The sequence below is a fragment of the Agrilus planipennis genome, unplaced genomic scaffold (genome assembly GCF_000699045.2).
Source record: "Agrilus planipennis isolate EAB-ADULT unplaced genomic scaffold, Apla_2.0 scaffold51, whole genome shotgun sequence".
Lineage (NCBI taxonomy): Eukaryota > Metazoa > Arthropoda > Insecta > Coleoptera > Buprestidae > Agrilus > Agrilus planipennis.
This window is the reverse complement of record NW_020438915.1, coordinates 372,098-387,684: the sequence shown is the minus strand read 5'-3', so window position 1 is coordinate 387,684 and position 15,587 is coordinate 372,098. Positions and strand designations below refer to the sequence as shown.

The 15,587-nt window shown below is 33.1% G+C and overlaps 3 protein-coding genes across 6 annotated transcripts in view; 2 read left to right on the top strand and 1 right to left on the bottom strand.

The window, feature by feature from the left end:
• Positions 1-1,910, top strand: part of LOC108733063 (protein commissureless 2 homolog) — a 10,106-nt gene extending 8,196 nt beyond the window's left edge. For both annotated transcript variants that reach the window (XM_018464098.2, XM_018464099.2), the window contains exon 2: positions 667-1,910. In XM_018464098.2, the coding sequence (XP_018319600.1) occupies positions 667-956 (290 nt within the window). In that variant the 3' untranslated portion in view covers positions 957-1,910. The remainder of the gene's footprint in view (positions 1-666) is intronic.
• The window catches only part of LOC108733089, a 114,520-nt gene that overhangs the window by 40,955 nt on the left and 57,978 nt on the right, over positions 1-15,587 (top strand). The gene's annotated exons all lie outside the window — the stretch shown is intronic.
• Positions 2,664-10,148, bottom strand: LOC108733061 (fibrous sheath CABYR-binding protein). Of its 2 annotated transcripts, XM_018464092.2 has the most exons (7): positions 10,131-10,148; positions 6,024-6,976; positions 4,963-5,342; positions 4,593-4,696; positions 4,465-4,536; positions 3,339-4,402; positions 2,664-3,277 (listed from the first exon to the last, which is right to left on the bottom strand). In XM_018464092.2, exons 3-7 carry the CDS (start codon positions 5,051-5,053, stop codon positions 2,737-2,739), a joined length of 1,872 nt encoding a protein of 623 aa, XP_018319594.1. In that variant the 5' UTR covers positions 5,054-5,342; positions 6,024-6,976; positions 10,131-10,148; the 3' UTR covers positions 2,664-2,736. The 2 variants fall into 2 exon arrangements, with proteins under 2 accessions (XP_018319594.1, XP_018319599.1); XM_018464097.2 differs by lacking the exons at positions 6,024-6,976; positions 10,131-10,148 and having other exon boundaries at positions 4,963-5,358.

Sequence of the window (15,587 nt, the reverse complement as noted above, 5' to 3'; positions counted from 1 at the left end):
TCTTCTTCTTGTTCTTCTTTATTAATTTTTATTATTATATATTATTGAAGAAGAACATTTAATTAATATCTCCAATCATAAAATTTGCAATAATTTTAATTTGCATTTGTAATGAATGAAACTAATATAGTTTGATTTGATCTTCGTAATTTATCAGTATTGTACTGGAAGGGTAATAAAAAATTGTTGATTCTGTGAGATAAAATTTTATTAGATTTTACAAATATATTTAAACAATTACATATTTTCACATTTGACCTTTTTAGCATAATAAAATAGTTTAATTAAAGTTTATATGCAAATATAACGGTAATATTTACATATTTTGTGTGTGGTACGAATGGGTCTTCAGTAATTACATTTTATAGCTATAATTCCTTACAACGAATAAATAAGTACAAGAGGAAGTTGTAATGAATTTTAGAGAAGTAAAATTAGAGTAGAATATCACATGTACACGTTATTATAAGTCAGAGGCGTGTAGCCTTTATTGTTTTTTGAAACAAAGGCTGCGATTTTCCCATGGTTTTAAACAAGTGGTTCGTTTTTTCTCATGAAGGTCAAATTTTGACATTTACCATTCCATGTTGTACTTGCACGAGCGAGTTCCGATAAATATAATATGTTTATAATTTTTTGTTGTATTTCGTTACTCTTTTCTTTCAGTTATTCAAGCAAGAAACGCTGCGAATGTGGAAGCGGGTAGCAATTACGAATCGGAATCCCTGCCGAGCTACACGGTGGTATCGGGACTTCCCACATACGACGAAGCTTTGGAGCAGTTAAAAAAAATGAAAGAAAAGCTTAGAACTGACAGTCGCGTAGTGGACAGTAATCCCCAGCCTTGTACCACTCACGTACCCAGCAACCAAATAGTGTCGCGATTGTCCGTCACCGATCTCTTTCAGCTTTACAAAAGCAGCCCCCGTCCTGAAACAGTCTTCCATAAGACATGAGATTTATCGTGAAGACGGTTCTCTTTTTGTTCTCGAAACATGTACATACATATCTCTGTATGAGAAACAAGCGACTGCAACTCACGACCAAGTGGAGGCGATTAAAAATAAATAATGAAAAGTATATATGAAAAATATGCTTGATTAAAACAGGAATCGAATTGAATTTACATCGATTTTGATTGAATGGTTCCTTCCTTCACGTTCCTTAGTATTATCGCACGATCTGGCGAAGCTGACGAAGCCACTGTGTGGCGAAACGGTCGTAGTGGTTGTAATATTACACTTCTGCAACTTGACTTGGTCATTACAAGATTTTTTATCATTAATGCATTTACAAATACAATATATTTAGATGTAATGTAATTTTTCTATTAATTTTTCGATTTCTTTTTAAGTTCGACTCCAAATTGTATTATTATTTGATTATTGCATCACTACACATTAATTCCACTGCCAATATTTTATAACAATCTATAAAATAGCAACTTATAAAGAAAGTATTAAGTATTCATTAACAGGTTTTTTTTTCTTTACAATTTGATGAAGGCAGTATTCAGAATACATATTTAATTAACTATATTTTCGATAGAAACTATGTGCAGAATTGCAATTGGGTTCTGTTGAACCATGTTGAATCCTATGGTGCTCAAAAGTTTTAAGGTATAACATAAACTTGTAGCTATGCATATACCTAAGTATTAATGCGTAGGGATGACGTTTATGGCTGTGCTAATTGCTAAGTTAGTATAGGTACTAAATAAAACTGCAATTTACTGGTTCATTTTAACATTCTAAGTGTTTGTAGTGTATGTAGAACAATAAGTGACTGTTTGTGATAATTTATATGACGCTGGTCGTCTGTATGTATTATATTAGATAGGCTAGTCTAATTAATTTTAGTAAATGGTTTTTGTATTATTACTAACGCCAATAAATAACTTATTCGATTAATTAACGTGTGTTTTGTTGTTTGTTTCAATCTGGCCGCAGAGTTTATACCTATTCCAAATTTTAATAATCTCTGTCATAAATAAGCCCTTTCAGTCGAAATTAATTTGACGAGGTACTCGAGTAATCTGAATGAAACTTGGGGCAAAGAAAGACCTTAAATTAGATTAGTGTTTGCAAATAGCTCCAGTTTTAGGGAAATACGAAGATGGGCCCAGGGTAGGAAAGAGTGGAGGTGCGTGTTCATATGAAGATGTCAGTTCTACATCGATAACTTTTGACAAAATTTGCCCCATAGAATAAGTTTTTTTTTTAAGCAATACACACATAACTTATAAGTTGCAAAAGTCATTCAGGATTATTTTGTTTTTTTTTTTCTTACCAATTTGTCGCTTCCGATTTGATTATTTATTTTAATATTAAATGTATGTATTTTCTCCCTCAGTACACGTCGATTTATGTTACTTAAAGAATCACCAAATACGTGACTTTCGTTTGATTAATTCTAATTTTATTGAAGGCCATTATTAGGCATAATAACGTGTTAGTCTTTTCTGCTTTTGATTCTCTTTACATTAAAGAAATTATGAAGTGGTTATGTAATTCGTGCAACCGATGTCAATCTACACATAAATCATTAATTTTACACACTAGCTTAAGTAGTACACATATATATCATGGTAGACATACCAAGTGAGTTATTATTGTGTTAACATGTGCCAATTTTTTAAAAATATGCTTTATTAAACACCTACAGTTTGTCAGTAAAATAATAAAATAAATTGTGTACAAAATAAATTAAGTAATGAAAATATAACAACTGAAACTGTTATTCTTCAGGAATTGGTGATGTAGCTTTATCTGCTTCTTCAGCTGGTGGCGGTGGTGCTTCTGCTGGTGGCGGTGGTGGTGCTTCTGTTGGTGGTGCTGCTGCTTCCGCTGGTGGTGGTACTTCCGTCGGTGGTGGTGGTGGTGCTTGTACCACTGGTGGAGCTTCTGATGTTGGTGCGGGTGGTGGAGGAGCTTCACCTCCTTCTCCTACCTCTGTTGGAGACTCATCGCCACCCTCTTCCCCTTCTGCACCACCTTCTTCGCCACCTTCTTCGGGACCTTCTTCGGCTTCTGCGACAGACGCGGCTGTTGCAGCCTCTTCCCCTCCTTCTTTAGCCTTCTTCTTTTTCTTTTTCTTTGGTTTCTCTTCTTCGACAACTTCTTCTTCAATTGGTTCGTCGTAACCCTCGGGGAAGAATTTCTTGCATTCTTCTTCACCATCTACAACATTATTGCTCACACGGGTAGGGTTGACAGTTATGAAAGCTAAAACTGCTTCACTCTTCTTCTTTGAGAGCTGTATTACCAGCCTTTCTTCACTGAAACATATTCAAGGAAATTCATAAAATGCGATATGAAGCTTTATGTTCAAAGACTTACTACGTGGGAACTTTTTTGGCAAGTAATTGTTCGAATTTACGAACGTTTTTAGCGATGAGTTGCGCTTTATCGGGATCTTCTGATGTAAAGAAGCCATATCTTAAAACTTCGTTGGGATAATTCTCGACCAGTTCCAAAATTTCACGTCTTCTAAAGGCGTCAAACGCAATAGCAAGATGGGGAGGTGTAGGTTGGGGTTCTTCCAACGCGATTGAAGCATGAAGTTTCGGGAAGCAGTTCTTGATTATGAAAGCTCTCGTGTAACTATTCGGAGGAGCCCATACACCGGTAACGGGTGGTCCAAGTTCTTCTTCTTCGACTTCTTCTTCTTGTTCTTCTTCTACTGGTGCTTCTTCTTCATCTCCAAGTAATCCCAACCCAGGAAGACCGAGTGGAATGTCTCCTAAACCTTCAAATCCACCCTCTGTCTTTTTTTCCTTTGGAGGCGGAGGAAGTGGAGCGAAGAATTGTAACGCGGGACTGTCTGGATCACCGGGTGGCTGCTTTGAAAGACCATAAATTGCTTGCAGGACGACCTGATCAACTGGCGCTGGTAATTCTGCTACGCTCGGTTTAAGAAGAAGAATACTGCTTCTATCTTTGAGTAAAACTTCTACTTCTTCGTCGAGGAACGTCATTTCGGAAAAATATAGTATTTCTTCTATCATTTGTTCAGTTAGTTGTACCGGTTCTTCTTTGAACAAATTTATACCGTTTTGTTGTAGAGCGTCGGCCACAACGGGCTTGGCTTCAACTTTACATTGAGGAAAGAGAATCGCACATCCATAATCCGGGAAATTCTCCAAGCAATTTTCTGCAACTATTGTACGCCATTCCAGCTTTTGTTTCTCTCTCTTCGCTGTTTCTATCGCTTCGGCAGCTTTGATTATCTCTTGTTCGGCTTCCCAACGTTCCCTTTCTTCTCCAATGAATTCCTCGAATTCGTACATAATTCTCTCACGTTCGCCTTTCAGACAAGCCTCTTCCCTTTTTATTTCTTCAGCGATAAATTTGTTTAGTTTTGGCGCATTTGCTCCAAATGTGATACCAACCATTTTTCCACCCTGAAACCGTATCCGTGCAATAATTGGTTTTCGAAAAGTTAATTTATTAATGAATGTGTTACCGCCACAAACATCCAAGTGGGTTCACTTTTTCCTCGAAATCTCTTAAGGATTTCGATGTTTTCATTGTTTGCCTACAAAATTAACAAGAGTTTCATGTTTGTTCATGTGCTTTAGATATGGTTATTACAATGGCCATTTGCACTAAATCTCCACCAATTTCGAGCTTGACTTTTTTTAAGTTTGGTGCCATCGACGAGCATGGGCCAGCCCATTCTGAGTAAATATCGATAACTGAAAGATATTTATAAAATTTATCGTACAGTACTGGATTAAATGAATAGTTTTAGTAATTTCCTTCATAATTATTGTGAGTCAATCAAAACAATAACAATTAGAATCAATATTATGAATTTTAATCTCTACCTGTGTACTAATAACTATTTATATATCAAAATTATTAATAATTGAGTCATTATTGACGATGAGGTTTAATACAGGAATCATTTTATTTCAATGATTACATGTTGATGATAAATTTCAAAAAGGTAATTACTTACTAAGTAGACCTTCTCTAGCGATGAATTTTTCCCAATCTTCATCGCTGTTGAGTTCTGTTTGAAATTGTACTGCCTGGCCCTTTTTCGCCATTTTGACAGGTTCATCGGCTCCTTTAATAATCAAAGGCGTAACCAGGACAACGGAGTAATGACATAACACGGCGCTACCCTCGCGTTCAAGGGCTTCGTAATTACACAATTAAATTCATTTCACCTGTTTCACTTTTTACGCATATGCGAAACGGCCATGTGCCAGAATTTAAATTTTCTGGGTTGCCAGTCAATAAATTTACAAAATCGTCCAGGTGTTTTCCTTTTTCGATTTTTCTATGAAGCGACCTTGCTTCTTTCAGAAGACGGCTTATTCGTAAATCTTCTTCCTAATATAACATTCAATTTCCTTAATTAAAATTGTTTTAAAACTTAGTCAAAAATTTTAAGACTTCTAAAAATATGAAAAAGGCATATTTTCATGTACCAATTTAATTACTTTTGATAAAACATTGCTTGAAAAATAAGTAAATGACAAAATAGATAATCAGTTTCGATTTATTGGTTACCAATAGTAACAAGTTGGTTGACGTTCTATTTAACTGGTTGGCAGGACACCTTCTCAGGCATGAAGAGTCTGTTAGAGACATATTAGAAGCAGAATCAGGGGTTAAAAGGAGTAGAGGTTAATCTAGATAAGATTACTGTTCACAAACAGTTAAGGATGTGGGATGTTCTAGTTTCTAGGAAATGCGAATATTAGCTCAGGATAGGAAAGAGTGGAGGTGCGTGTTCAACCAGTCTTAGGACTGACGAACTGAACTTCTGCCGGATTATCTGATATTTTGAGTTAGTTATTACTTGCATTAAAATTGCTAAGAATATCCCTATTTAGTCTGTACTCGTTCGTATATTTTGTTCCTAGTCCATGAACAAATGAATAATAATTTTTCTGTTTTATCTATATGCATAAAGCTAGTTTTGACTGCAGATTCTTTAAGGTCAAAGTAAGATGCAAATCAAATTTATTCGATGAATAAATTCAGCTAAAAGTGTGAAATTCGACTTACATAAAAATCTCTTCTTATTACGGCCAGTTCGTTGCGCATTTCTGTCGTTTTATATCTGAGCTCCTTCAAATTATCACTCAGTGCCTGAATGGAATTTGTTTGTTTTTTTATTGTAGTGTTTTCGTTGTCCCTTGATTGAACTGAATCAGATTTATCCAATTTGTAGCAGCCAAAATCGGAAAATGAATTTTCTTCTTCAAATCCAGAATCCATGTTCGTAACCGGACATTCCTTAAAACTACTAGGCCAAATTTTGCCCGAAGGCATAACGGATGGATTATCTAACATTGCCAATTCTTCCATCAGAGAAAGGGTTTCTTGCTTGCCATCGTCACACACACAAAGGTTGTGAGAACTCATTAAACTCAAGGGCTGAAGGCTATGGTTATCAGTTATTGGATATTGACAATTGATTTGTCTCTGTTCTCGCTGGTGTTTTATCTTCTTATATTCCGTGTTGTTAACTATGGATAAAAGGATTTCCGATTGAAGGTTGTCTGGAGTTATGAGATTTGCGATTTTTTCTTTCGGAGGTATGCAAACGTCAATGTTTTTCAGTTGTGGAAAATGCCTTTTAGCTTTTACATTGTCGTCGGAGAATCGTCCCGATTCTACGAGCATTTCAGTTCCTTTTGTGGTCACTTTAATTTCTGGGACAGCGTGTTCTGGCCGAGAAAGCGTTTCTTCGGAACTTATAACAGGACAAATTTTCACTTGTGAGCAATAAACTTTTGTAATAAGTTCAGATTTGTCCGACTTTTGCCTATTTAACTTGTTTCGTAACATGGTAACCTTATTCTTTTCACTTTATTGCACTCTTATCTCCAGTATCATTGATTAGCACGACGCACTGTAATAAACGTTCTGCTGTGGTGTAGTTGCTCTAAATGAGGCACGACCAGGGGCTTCACTTCTATAATTCAATTTTGTTTACGTCGATAACTCCTCGCTTTCTGAAATGTAAAAATGGAGGTGATATTTAGGTAAATTTAAAACGATGATTGTAGCTAGGTAACACGTTCTCTACCTGTACGAAACTATATGCATACGTGCCAATTAATTTCTAAATAAACGCTAAATTAATACGTGCTAACGATAATAAAAACAGGTGTATCAGGAAAAAGTGTTGATCGCTTGGAGATAATGAAATGAGTCAGGCGAATCAAGTTAATTAGCATCACTTCCAATTACGTGTGTATACCTACAGGGTGTGTCGAAAGTTTTATCAGTCAGTACCTAAATTCTCACTTTTAAACACACTTTGGCTTGATAAGTAGTAGAAGTATTGCAAGAAATCGTTTACATTTGTAACAATTTCTTGTTTTCAAAAATTAATTATTAGTATAGTTGATTACTACAAATTATTAGTACAGTTGGTTACTATAACATACCACAGATTACAGGCTAAATTAATTAATTAAAATAAAAATTAAACTTTTATATTTTCTAAAGGAATTTGAACTTTGTCATACACATGAGAAAGAATTACCTATAAACGGCTCCATGACCGACTGTGTCAAATATTAACCGATACAAACATGGGATAATATGTCCCTCAGAAAATATTTTATGAAAACCAGTCCCTGGGTGTCTCAATACTTAATATTCAAAACAAATAATATAACTCGTGTTACTGACCCATATAAAAAGAGATTCCTCTTTGAGGTTTTAATCTGTAGGGTTTATTTTTTAAACAAAGAATTATAAGGCATAAGTTTTCTGAATATTTTTATTGAAACTCAAGATTAAATAAATTCTCTTGTTTTAAATTAAAGGGTTATACAGCAGATAAGACTGGCACGACAAAAGGTACTTACGAGAAGTTTCCGGAAAAATCAGAAATATTCCACGATCGTATAAATAAGTGACCAGGATGTAGTTGACACGAAATTATTAACTAATTATGTTATAGTTGTCATCTTACGTAAGATTGATGGTATCCCCTTCGATTAAGACAGTAAAAATAAGAAACAAAATTGAATCTCTCATCACCGTACGTCTCGTTACGTCACATTTGAATGACTTCTTTAGCAAAGTAAACAGTAGACACAAAGTTCACTAAAGTTTACTTCACAAAGTCTGTTACGATAATTGACACTTAATGCCCAGTTATTGTGTTTGATTTTCGTTTTAGATTAGACAACAAGATATTATTTTATCGAAAATAAAATTTAATCGTAAAATGCGTTTGATAAAAACTACTTGGAGACGGTCTCGTGGTACCAAGGTTTGTACTTGTAATTTGTTCTACAGGTGTGTTGGTATTCGAGACCATCTTAGGTTACGACAACTTTTTGTCTTATCGAGGGGCTTATGCATTTTTTTTACACTTTTTTCCCTCTCATGGTATCAGTTAAACCCTAAAACCTCGGGAAAATATAAACATTGAAATTAATNAGTAATATAATACTCAATGCTTAGCGTGTGAAATATAGGTGAATATAACTAGCGTTAATGATCACAACAATTCGATAAAATATCATTCTTGAGCAGGTAGTACCTACATGACAAAAAATAGCTTTCCCGCTACTAATGCGTACATACTTCAGCTAACAAGCCTTCAGCTAACGACAGCAAATGTCGTATTTTCTTTATATTGTATAATGGCAATAATCTTTATGTTTGAATCTATAAAACGTCTAGTTGAACGAACTCCGACAGTATCTAGTTGAAAGCTAAGTGAAAATACGGATACTTACAAGGAACTAGTCGAGCTCGCGTTCGTCGACTTGGGTACGTTGTAAAATTGGTCTCCACAAAAAGCTCTTTTATTTAAATACTAATATACAACTTGTGCCTACCCCTAAGGTCCATTTCAACTATTGGTGAAAGAATTTAGTGAATTTTTAAATTAATATTTAATTTATTATCTAACCAGTAGATGGACGTAGTTTTTAACTTTTCGAATTTTATTTGCGCTAAATCTAACGCAAAAGATTTAGATATTACAAAAAATTAAACAATAGATATCAATTAATATGTATAACTCAGACCAAGATAATTATGGTCTATATGGTCTCTGGTGTATGGTCTTCTATATAGATATTAGTCTTGGCCTATTTATGTATTGGTTTTGGAAGATGAACTTTAGTTAAAGTAACTTTTTTTTATGATTCTTTTATATTTAAGTTTTAAAACATGATTTCCGTAAAATGTAGATCTCTTTCAAAATAATACTTTTAATTTGATAGTAACCCCAGACAGTTGAATTACATTTGAAATAATCTTGTAATAACGGTCATTTAAATATACAAGTTACAAGCATATGTAGGCCAGTGTTATTTAAACAGCAATAATAGTAATACTAATGTTTTGGTTTTCATAAGACAGATAGTAAAGACTTACACGATAATTTTTATTTACAATGTAAAGTAATAAAAATAAAATTAACTTGGACAGATGATAAAAATAACTAGATACGCATTTAATAAAGTTACTTTATATAATTTAAGTTAATGTTTCTCCAACAGTTCTGTTTATTAATTTCATCAAGCGTTGATGTAAACCAAAGGCATCTGGGATAATTTACCTTTACTAATTTCTTCAGAACGGTTATTAAGTAATCATTAAATTTTGATGAACAGAAAGGTATCGCACACCATGGAAAAAGTTATATTTAAAAACAATTGCACCTTATTGGTGGCTGTTTCCAATGCCCATGGTCGCTTTTATCTAGGAAAATATGTTAACTCGTTTGGTGGTACTTTTAATGGTTTAGAAAAATTCTACAAGTCCATATAAATATAAAATGTATACTTATTTATTTATTTAATCTGACAGTACCAAAATACGCACATACTTGACCCTAATCACTTGACCCGCTGCCACAGCAAGCCGATTTAAACAAAAACGTAAAGTGTACGACTTTCTTCACCAAATAACTGAATATTAAGTACTTTAAAATATTTCCTATAAAAACATATGTATAAAGGAAAAATTGAAAGAGATGTAGTTTATTTTGTTTCTAAAACAATATTAGGTAGACCAACAACTGTTTTAACTGTAGGGCTTATAGTATCAGTTATTTTTAGATTTTATTATTGTAATTTGCAATCTTATGTTGGTACGTATTGTAATTCCTTTTATATGGAAAACTAGTGTACAAACCGTTAAAAATCGAATTTATCAATGGCGATACTGATGTCATTCACTTTCTGCAGTGACACAAACACAAACACATTGTCCGTGGCACTAGACCAGCACCGATGGATTGATTGAAACAAAATAAGTCAATAAACTGATACAGAATGCCGGTCTGCTGTGTTAGTGAGTGTAATTGCGAAACAATTTATTATGGACGATGTAATTTGAACTGCGTTTGGAAACCAACGATTGGTGTGCCTTGATTTGCCGTCAGGATGAGAACAGATAATACAAGTCGTTTTCTGTTTCTCTTCATCTCATTACGTTCATTTAGGATTTTGGAAATGTCACATTTTAATTTTTTTCTAATTCGAATACTTTTTTTGCTATTTGTATTTATTCAAACTTTTTAAGTAGATTTTCTCCATTTCTCTAACTGGATTCTAGATCTGAATCTGGATCTATTCCTACTTTGTCTTCGAATTAATTCAAATTTCTTTTAATTTTCACCGGAAAAAAAGCAGTTGTAGCGATACTTACTGACTCCAGTTTTTATACGGAACTATTAATACCATATCACTAAGGCATTTACGTCAGTATTATATTATGAAAAACAGTAAAACAGCGGTAAGCTTAGGGTAAGGCTACGGTAGCATAAGACAGCACGAACGAAGGGATCATCGTAATCTGTGATTATAACGGTTATTAGCGGTGATGTTGACTAATTAGACTGACATATTTCGTGACTGTGACTGAATATTTAATCTATTTATTTGCAATCATAAAATAATAACAAAAAATATGTGTATAATTTACTTTCCGAAATTTGAGATACTTTGAATTTTTGTGCGTAACAAATCAATGAATTTTTAACGTGATGCTTCGAATAACCATTTAATAAATGTTCCTTTTTTTGAGTAAAAAATTTCACTTAGTCGGTATTGGTGAATAACGTACCTATAATTATGCAGTAATTAAAAATCAATCAGCGAGTATTTATTATAAATAGACATATGTAAAGCGTTAATGATCACAACAATTCGATAAAATATCATTCTTGAGCAGGTAGTACCTACATGACAAAAAATAGCTTTCCCGCTACTAATGCGTACATACTTCAGCTAACAAGCCTTCAGCTAACGACAGCAAATGTCGTATTTTCTTTATATTGTATAATGGCAATAATCTTTATGTTTGAATCTATAAAACGTCTAGTTGAACGAACTCCGACAGTATCTAGTTGAAAGCTAAGTGAAAATACGGATACTTACAAGGAACTAGTCGAGCTCGCGTTCGTCGACTTGGGTACGTTGTAAAATTGGTCTCCACAAAAAGCTCTTTTATTTAAATACTAATATACAACTTGTGCCTACCCCTAAGGTCCATTTCAACTATTGGTGAAAGAATTTTTGAAATCAGATGATTAGTTTCCGAGAAGACGAAAACCGCATGTAATTGTTTGAAAAAATAAGGATCATGTAAAAGCGAATTCCTCTGTATACCTAAATATAAAGTACTTCCATGTGTTTCTTTTGGTATAATCTTTCCTGTAGAATTCAAGAACGGTTTTTTGATTCGGTTATCACATTAGGGTAGGTACAATTATCTTCCCGATAGTGGAACCATATTAGTAAGCAACCTTCTTACTGGTTCTCTGGTTTTCTTAATACCATGCTGTGTCTTAAGTGTTTAATTATTAATGTTTTTTATACTAGTGGAGAGATTGATTGAAATTTTATAAATTGTGCATTTGTATATGGAAAATGGAATTTCAGTCACGTATTAGTCATCATTTTAACTAAAGCTGCTGAAAATAATATTTGTTTTAAAATTTTCGTACTTTTCTATTTTGTAGGTGCTTTTTCTTCTTCAGTTATAAATTTCAAGTCAAAAAAATCATCGGCGTACATCTGCATTACAGCATACACTTACGTTCTATTACTATCGGTGCACTTATTAGATAGGCGCGCATTTTTGAGAGCCTATCTTTCTGATAATAATCGCAGTAGTTATAGGTAAAACTATCTCATGATAATGCATCCAACATTAGCCTCGAGCATAAATTAGTGAATAGAAAATTTATATAAAATATGCAGATTGAGTTTCACTTTGTTCGAGACTGGTATTGGTTATTTTCTGTTGAAATATGCTGGGTACTTTTATTGTGTTTTTTCTTGCATAGGAAATGTGCGGAATCATCTTGAGAGGGTCGATATGGAAAATGAATAATCGCAAATTTAAGGAAAACCATCGCAACAACTATAGTGAAAAGTATATAATTGACGCCATATTTGTCGTAATCAGTCATTAAATATCGTCCTATGGAAAACGTAAAGCATAAAGTTAACGATAAACATTAAGTGCTTCAGTAAAGTTTTCTTCTTATCGCTAGAGTAAGTTCACTAACGTTGATGTTTTCTTAAAATTGCTTCTCTTAGGTCAGTGAGGAATATGTTATAGTTAACAATGGTAAAATAGGAAAAATTAAATTTTAGACTGTTAATTTTGTTTTATAGCTAAAATAATATTGTAGTATTTGGTGTTTAAGAAGTTTAAGAAATTGAGGAATTAAAATTTACAGATTAAAAATTAGTTAGTTGAAATCATATAATCTAGGTACGAAAGTTTGCTGATGATGAGTGTAATACCTTGAAATAACGGTAAAAGTATGTGTGGCATCAAATTTATCAAAACCACAGTATGCAGTATGACAACTGTTACTGTCGAATACGTTTTTATTTTTTTACGAAAACTGCTTACTTATGCTGTTAATTCACGGAATATTTCTATGTCGTACACTATCTAGCAAGTCTACATTTCTTTATACCGTTTCAGTAAATGATTGTCATAATTCATAGAGGAATGCAGTAAATGAAACCATACGAAAGCGAAAAATTTAGACACATAGTAGGTATGTGTTAGATATGTATATATATCAGAATATTACATTAAAAGAAAATCAATCAATATCGCATTAACTGTCGCCTGTTATTTGTACTATCGTTTGTGGAAAGTAAAAATGATTTGTAGTGAAATGGTATATTTATAACAAATTGCTTCTAACCCCTATTTCCTGTAAATAAATATGTTTGTTTAAAATATTTACATAACTACAATATAATAGGCAATTAAAATCACACTTATTTTATTAAAAGTGTGTAAAAGTGTATTAATAAAACTAATTAATGGAAAAAAATAAAGTAGAATATTATACGTAAAACTCGATCGAAATATACTGTCGAAACGTCGTGGGAAGTTATAAGTCTCATTGGGTTTTATAGCCAAAATTCGTCCAACGAAATTAAATTTCTATTTTTTCTTAGGACTTATTGATGTAGAATGATTATGTTTTTAACTTACTACAATAGCAGCAGAAATTACTTATAAAATAGAATAAAAAGGAAATGAAATTAAATTTATTGCTAATAAATTTTCATGGAAATCCTTAAACCAAGTGTCTTCGGCAGAGTTTAAAAATATACCTACTTATCGTTAGTAAATTGTACAACTGATATCACCAGTAAAAATATGCATAAAGGTATTGTTTTTCTTCTTTTCTATATGTACCTAAAGCAGACGTAGTAGAGGATATTCTCAGCCATGAAAAATCAAGTTTGCATTTTTTGTGTCCTTCCCACACAAGTTTCCAAGTTATCAAGGTCAAAAAGAAATTCACAACCAAAGCATCCATTACATTTCCAGTAAAGTAAACCGATTAGCTCTTTTACCATCTCACATCAATGTTACATTATGCAGAAACAGTCGATGAATATAAAAACGGCAGCCTATCAGCTACTTTGTCTGGCATTGAACTCACTTTCATGTCGCAACATTCATTATTTTTGCCATTCATATACACACTCGCAGTCAATGTTTTCTGTGTTTTGCAGAGTCAACCACATTTTGTCATTAATAATTAAACCGAGGAAGTTGTTTTTATATCTTTGCGAAATTGTTTTATTAGGTTATTGTATGGTATAAAATGAATTTGTGATTAGAAATAAATAATCAATAAAAACGGTGCTATTTTCAAAACTTTTAGCATTATTTGGTTAGTTCCCGATGTCCCGAATAAGTCAGGGAACCTAGAAAACTCTAGAAATAATTTTGAATATGAATGTTACTGTTACCTTTAGAAGGTATTAAAAATGAATTTAAAAACATCGTGAACTGATAGTTTTATGATAACAGCTCAACTTTAATTTTCGGTTTAATTTATTACACTCACTAACAGTTTAATTATAGTTATACAGACAGTTATTTCTTTCAAATATTTGGCAATTTGTCAAATAGTATACCGTTTCGATTACTTTACCGGAATGAAATTAAGACTTACCTGTCGAACACAAAATTGAGTACCAGCATACCTGCTAGAGGAACTTAACTGAAAGTCGATGGTAAGCCAGCAGGTGTTTTGATTAAGACGTCGCACTAGCAACTGAAGTAAGTACCTGCAACATAACTGAAAGAGCGATTTGAGTTTGGTATGTTTTGCGGAAGGAAAAGCGAATGGTTCGTGGCCCCGTGGCCCATCGGAAACACTTGGCCCACTAAGGTTATTATCGGCCACTCTTCATTGATGATTCGGGAAAGGATTTCACCTATAGTCGACGGCATTATAACTAAGAACTTTCTCAAACTAAAATAGAATTATCTCGTCTTTCGTATAAAATGTAGGATTTGTTTTTACCCCACGACTTCATCCGCAGGAAAAAGAGGAGCCTGGTTCAGTTTGGACAATCACCTTTTCATATATGTAAAGTACATAGACATGTACAGCAACTATTGAACCATTTGAAGCCAATATGACAGACAATAATAAGAGATGCGTGGAATATTCACATTTGAAATACGTTGAAGATAAGATGTGATTGCGGTTTTTTATAAAAGAAAAGCAGTTGTAGTTTTTCAAATTTAACTAGACATAGGAGACCACTGAAAGACGTTGCACCCTGTATTTTTTATTTTTAGAACATTTAACGATATAAAATCTTATATAGTATTGCAAGAAGATATTAGTAATTGTTTTACGTGAAACTAATCTTTCTGCATTTTTCAATTGATCACATTCTATTTAAAATAATTAATAGTATTAATACTAATGGATAAGTTGATAACAAGGCTTGCACTTAATACATTTTATTATCTATGCTTTGAAATGAATCTTAGGGTTGGCATAGGATTTAGTTCTTCCTAATTGAACAAGGAAATTTTGATTAATTGTACTTATATTTAAAAATATAACTTTTGACTTTAAATAACGTTATTTCTTTCAATTATATTTCATTTTGATTAAGTTTATGAGAAATTCCTTCGCTAAAATTCCTCCGACTATACATATCGAAATGATACGAGAGATAAGTGAGCACTGACGTAGCTTTTACTTTTTGATTGTTGCAAAATGAATAAAAAAGTGGCGCACTGTAGGGTGCCCCGTATTTGATTGTAGCAGAGACTTCGTGTGGAGCCTGCAAGTTGTTC

Excerpts from the sequence above, each read along its gene's own strand:
- LOC108733061 (XM_018464092.2), bottom strand. The coding sequence starts at position 5,053 with ATGGCGAAAAAGGGCCAGGCAGTACAATTTCAAACAGAACTCAACAGC. Across the intron at positions 4,697-4,962 it reads CGCTAGAGAAGGTCTACTTA|TTATCGATATTTACTCAGAA; the intron begins GTAAGTAATTAC and ends AATATCTTTCAG. Across the intron at positions 4,537-4,592 it reads ATTTAGTGCAAATGGCCATT|GCAAACAATGAAAACATCGA; the intron begins GTAATAACCATA and ends TTAATTTTGTAG.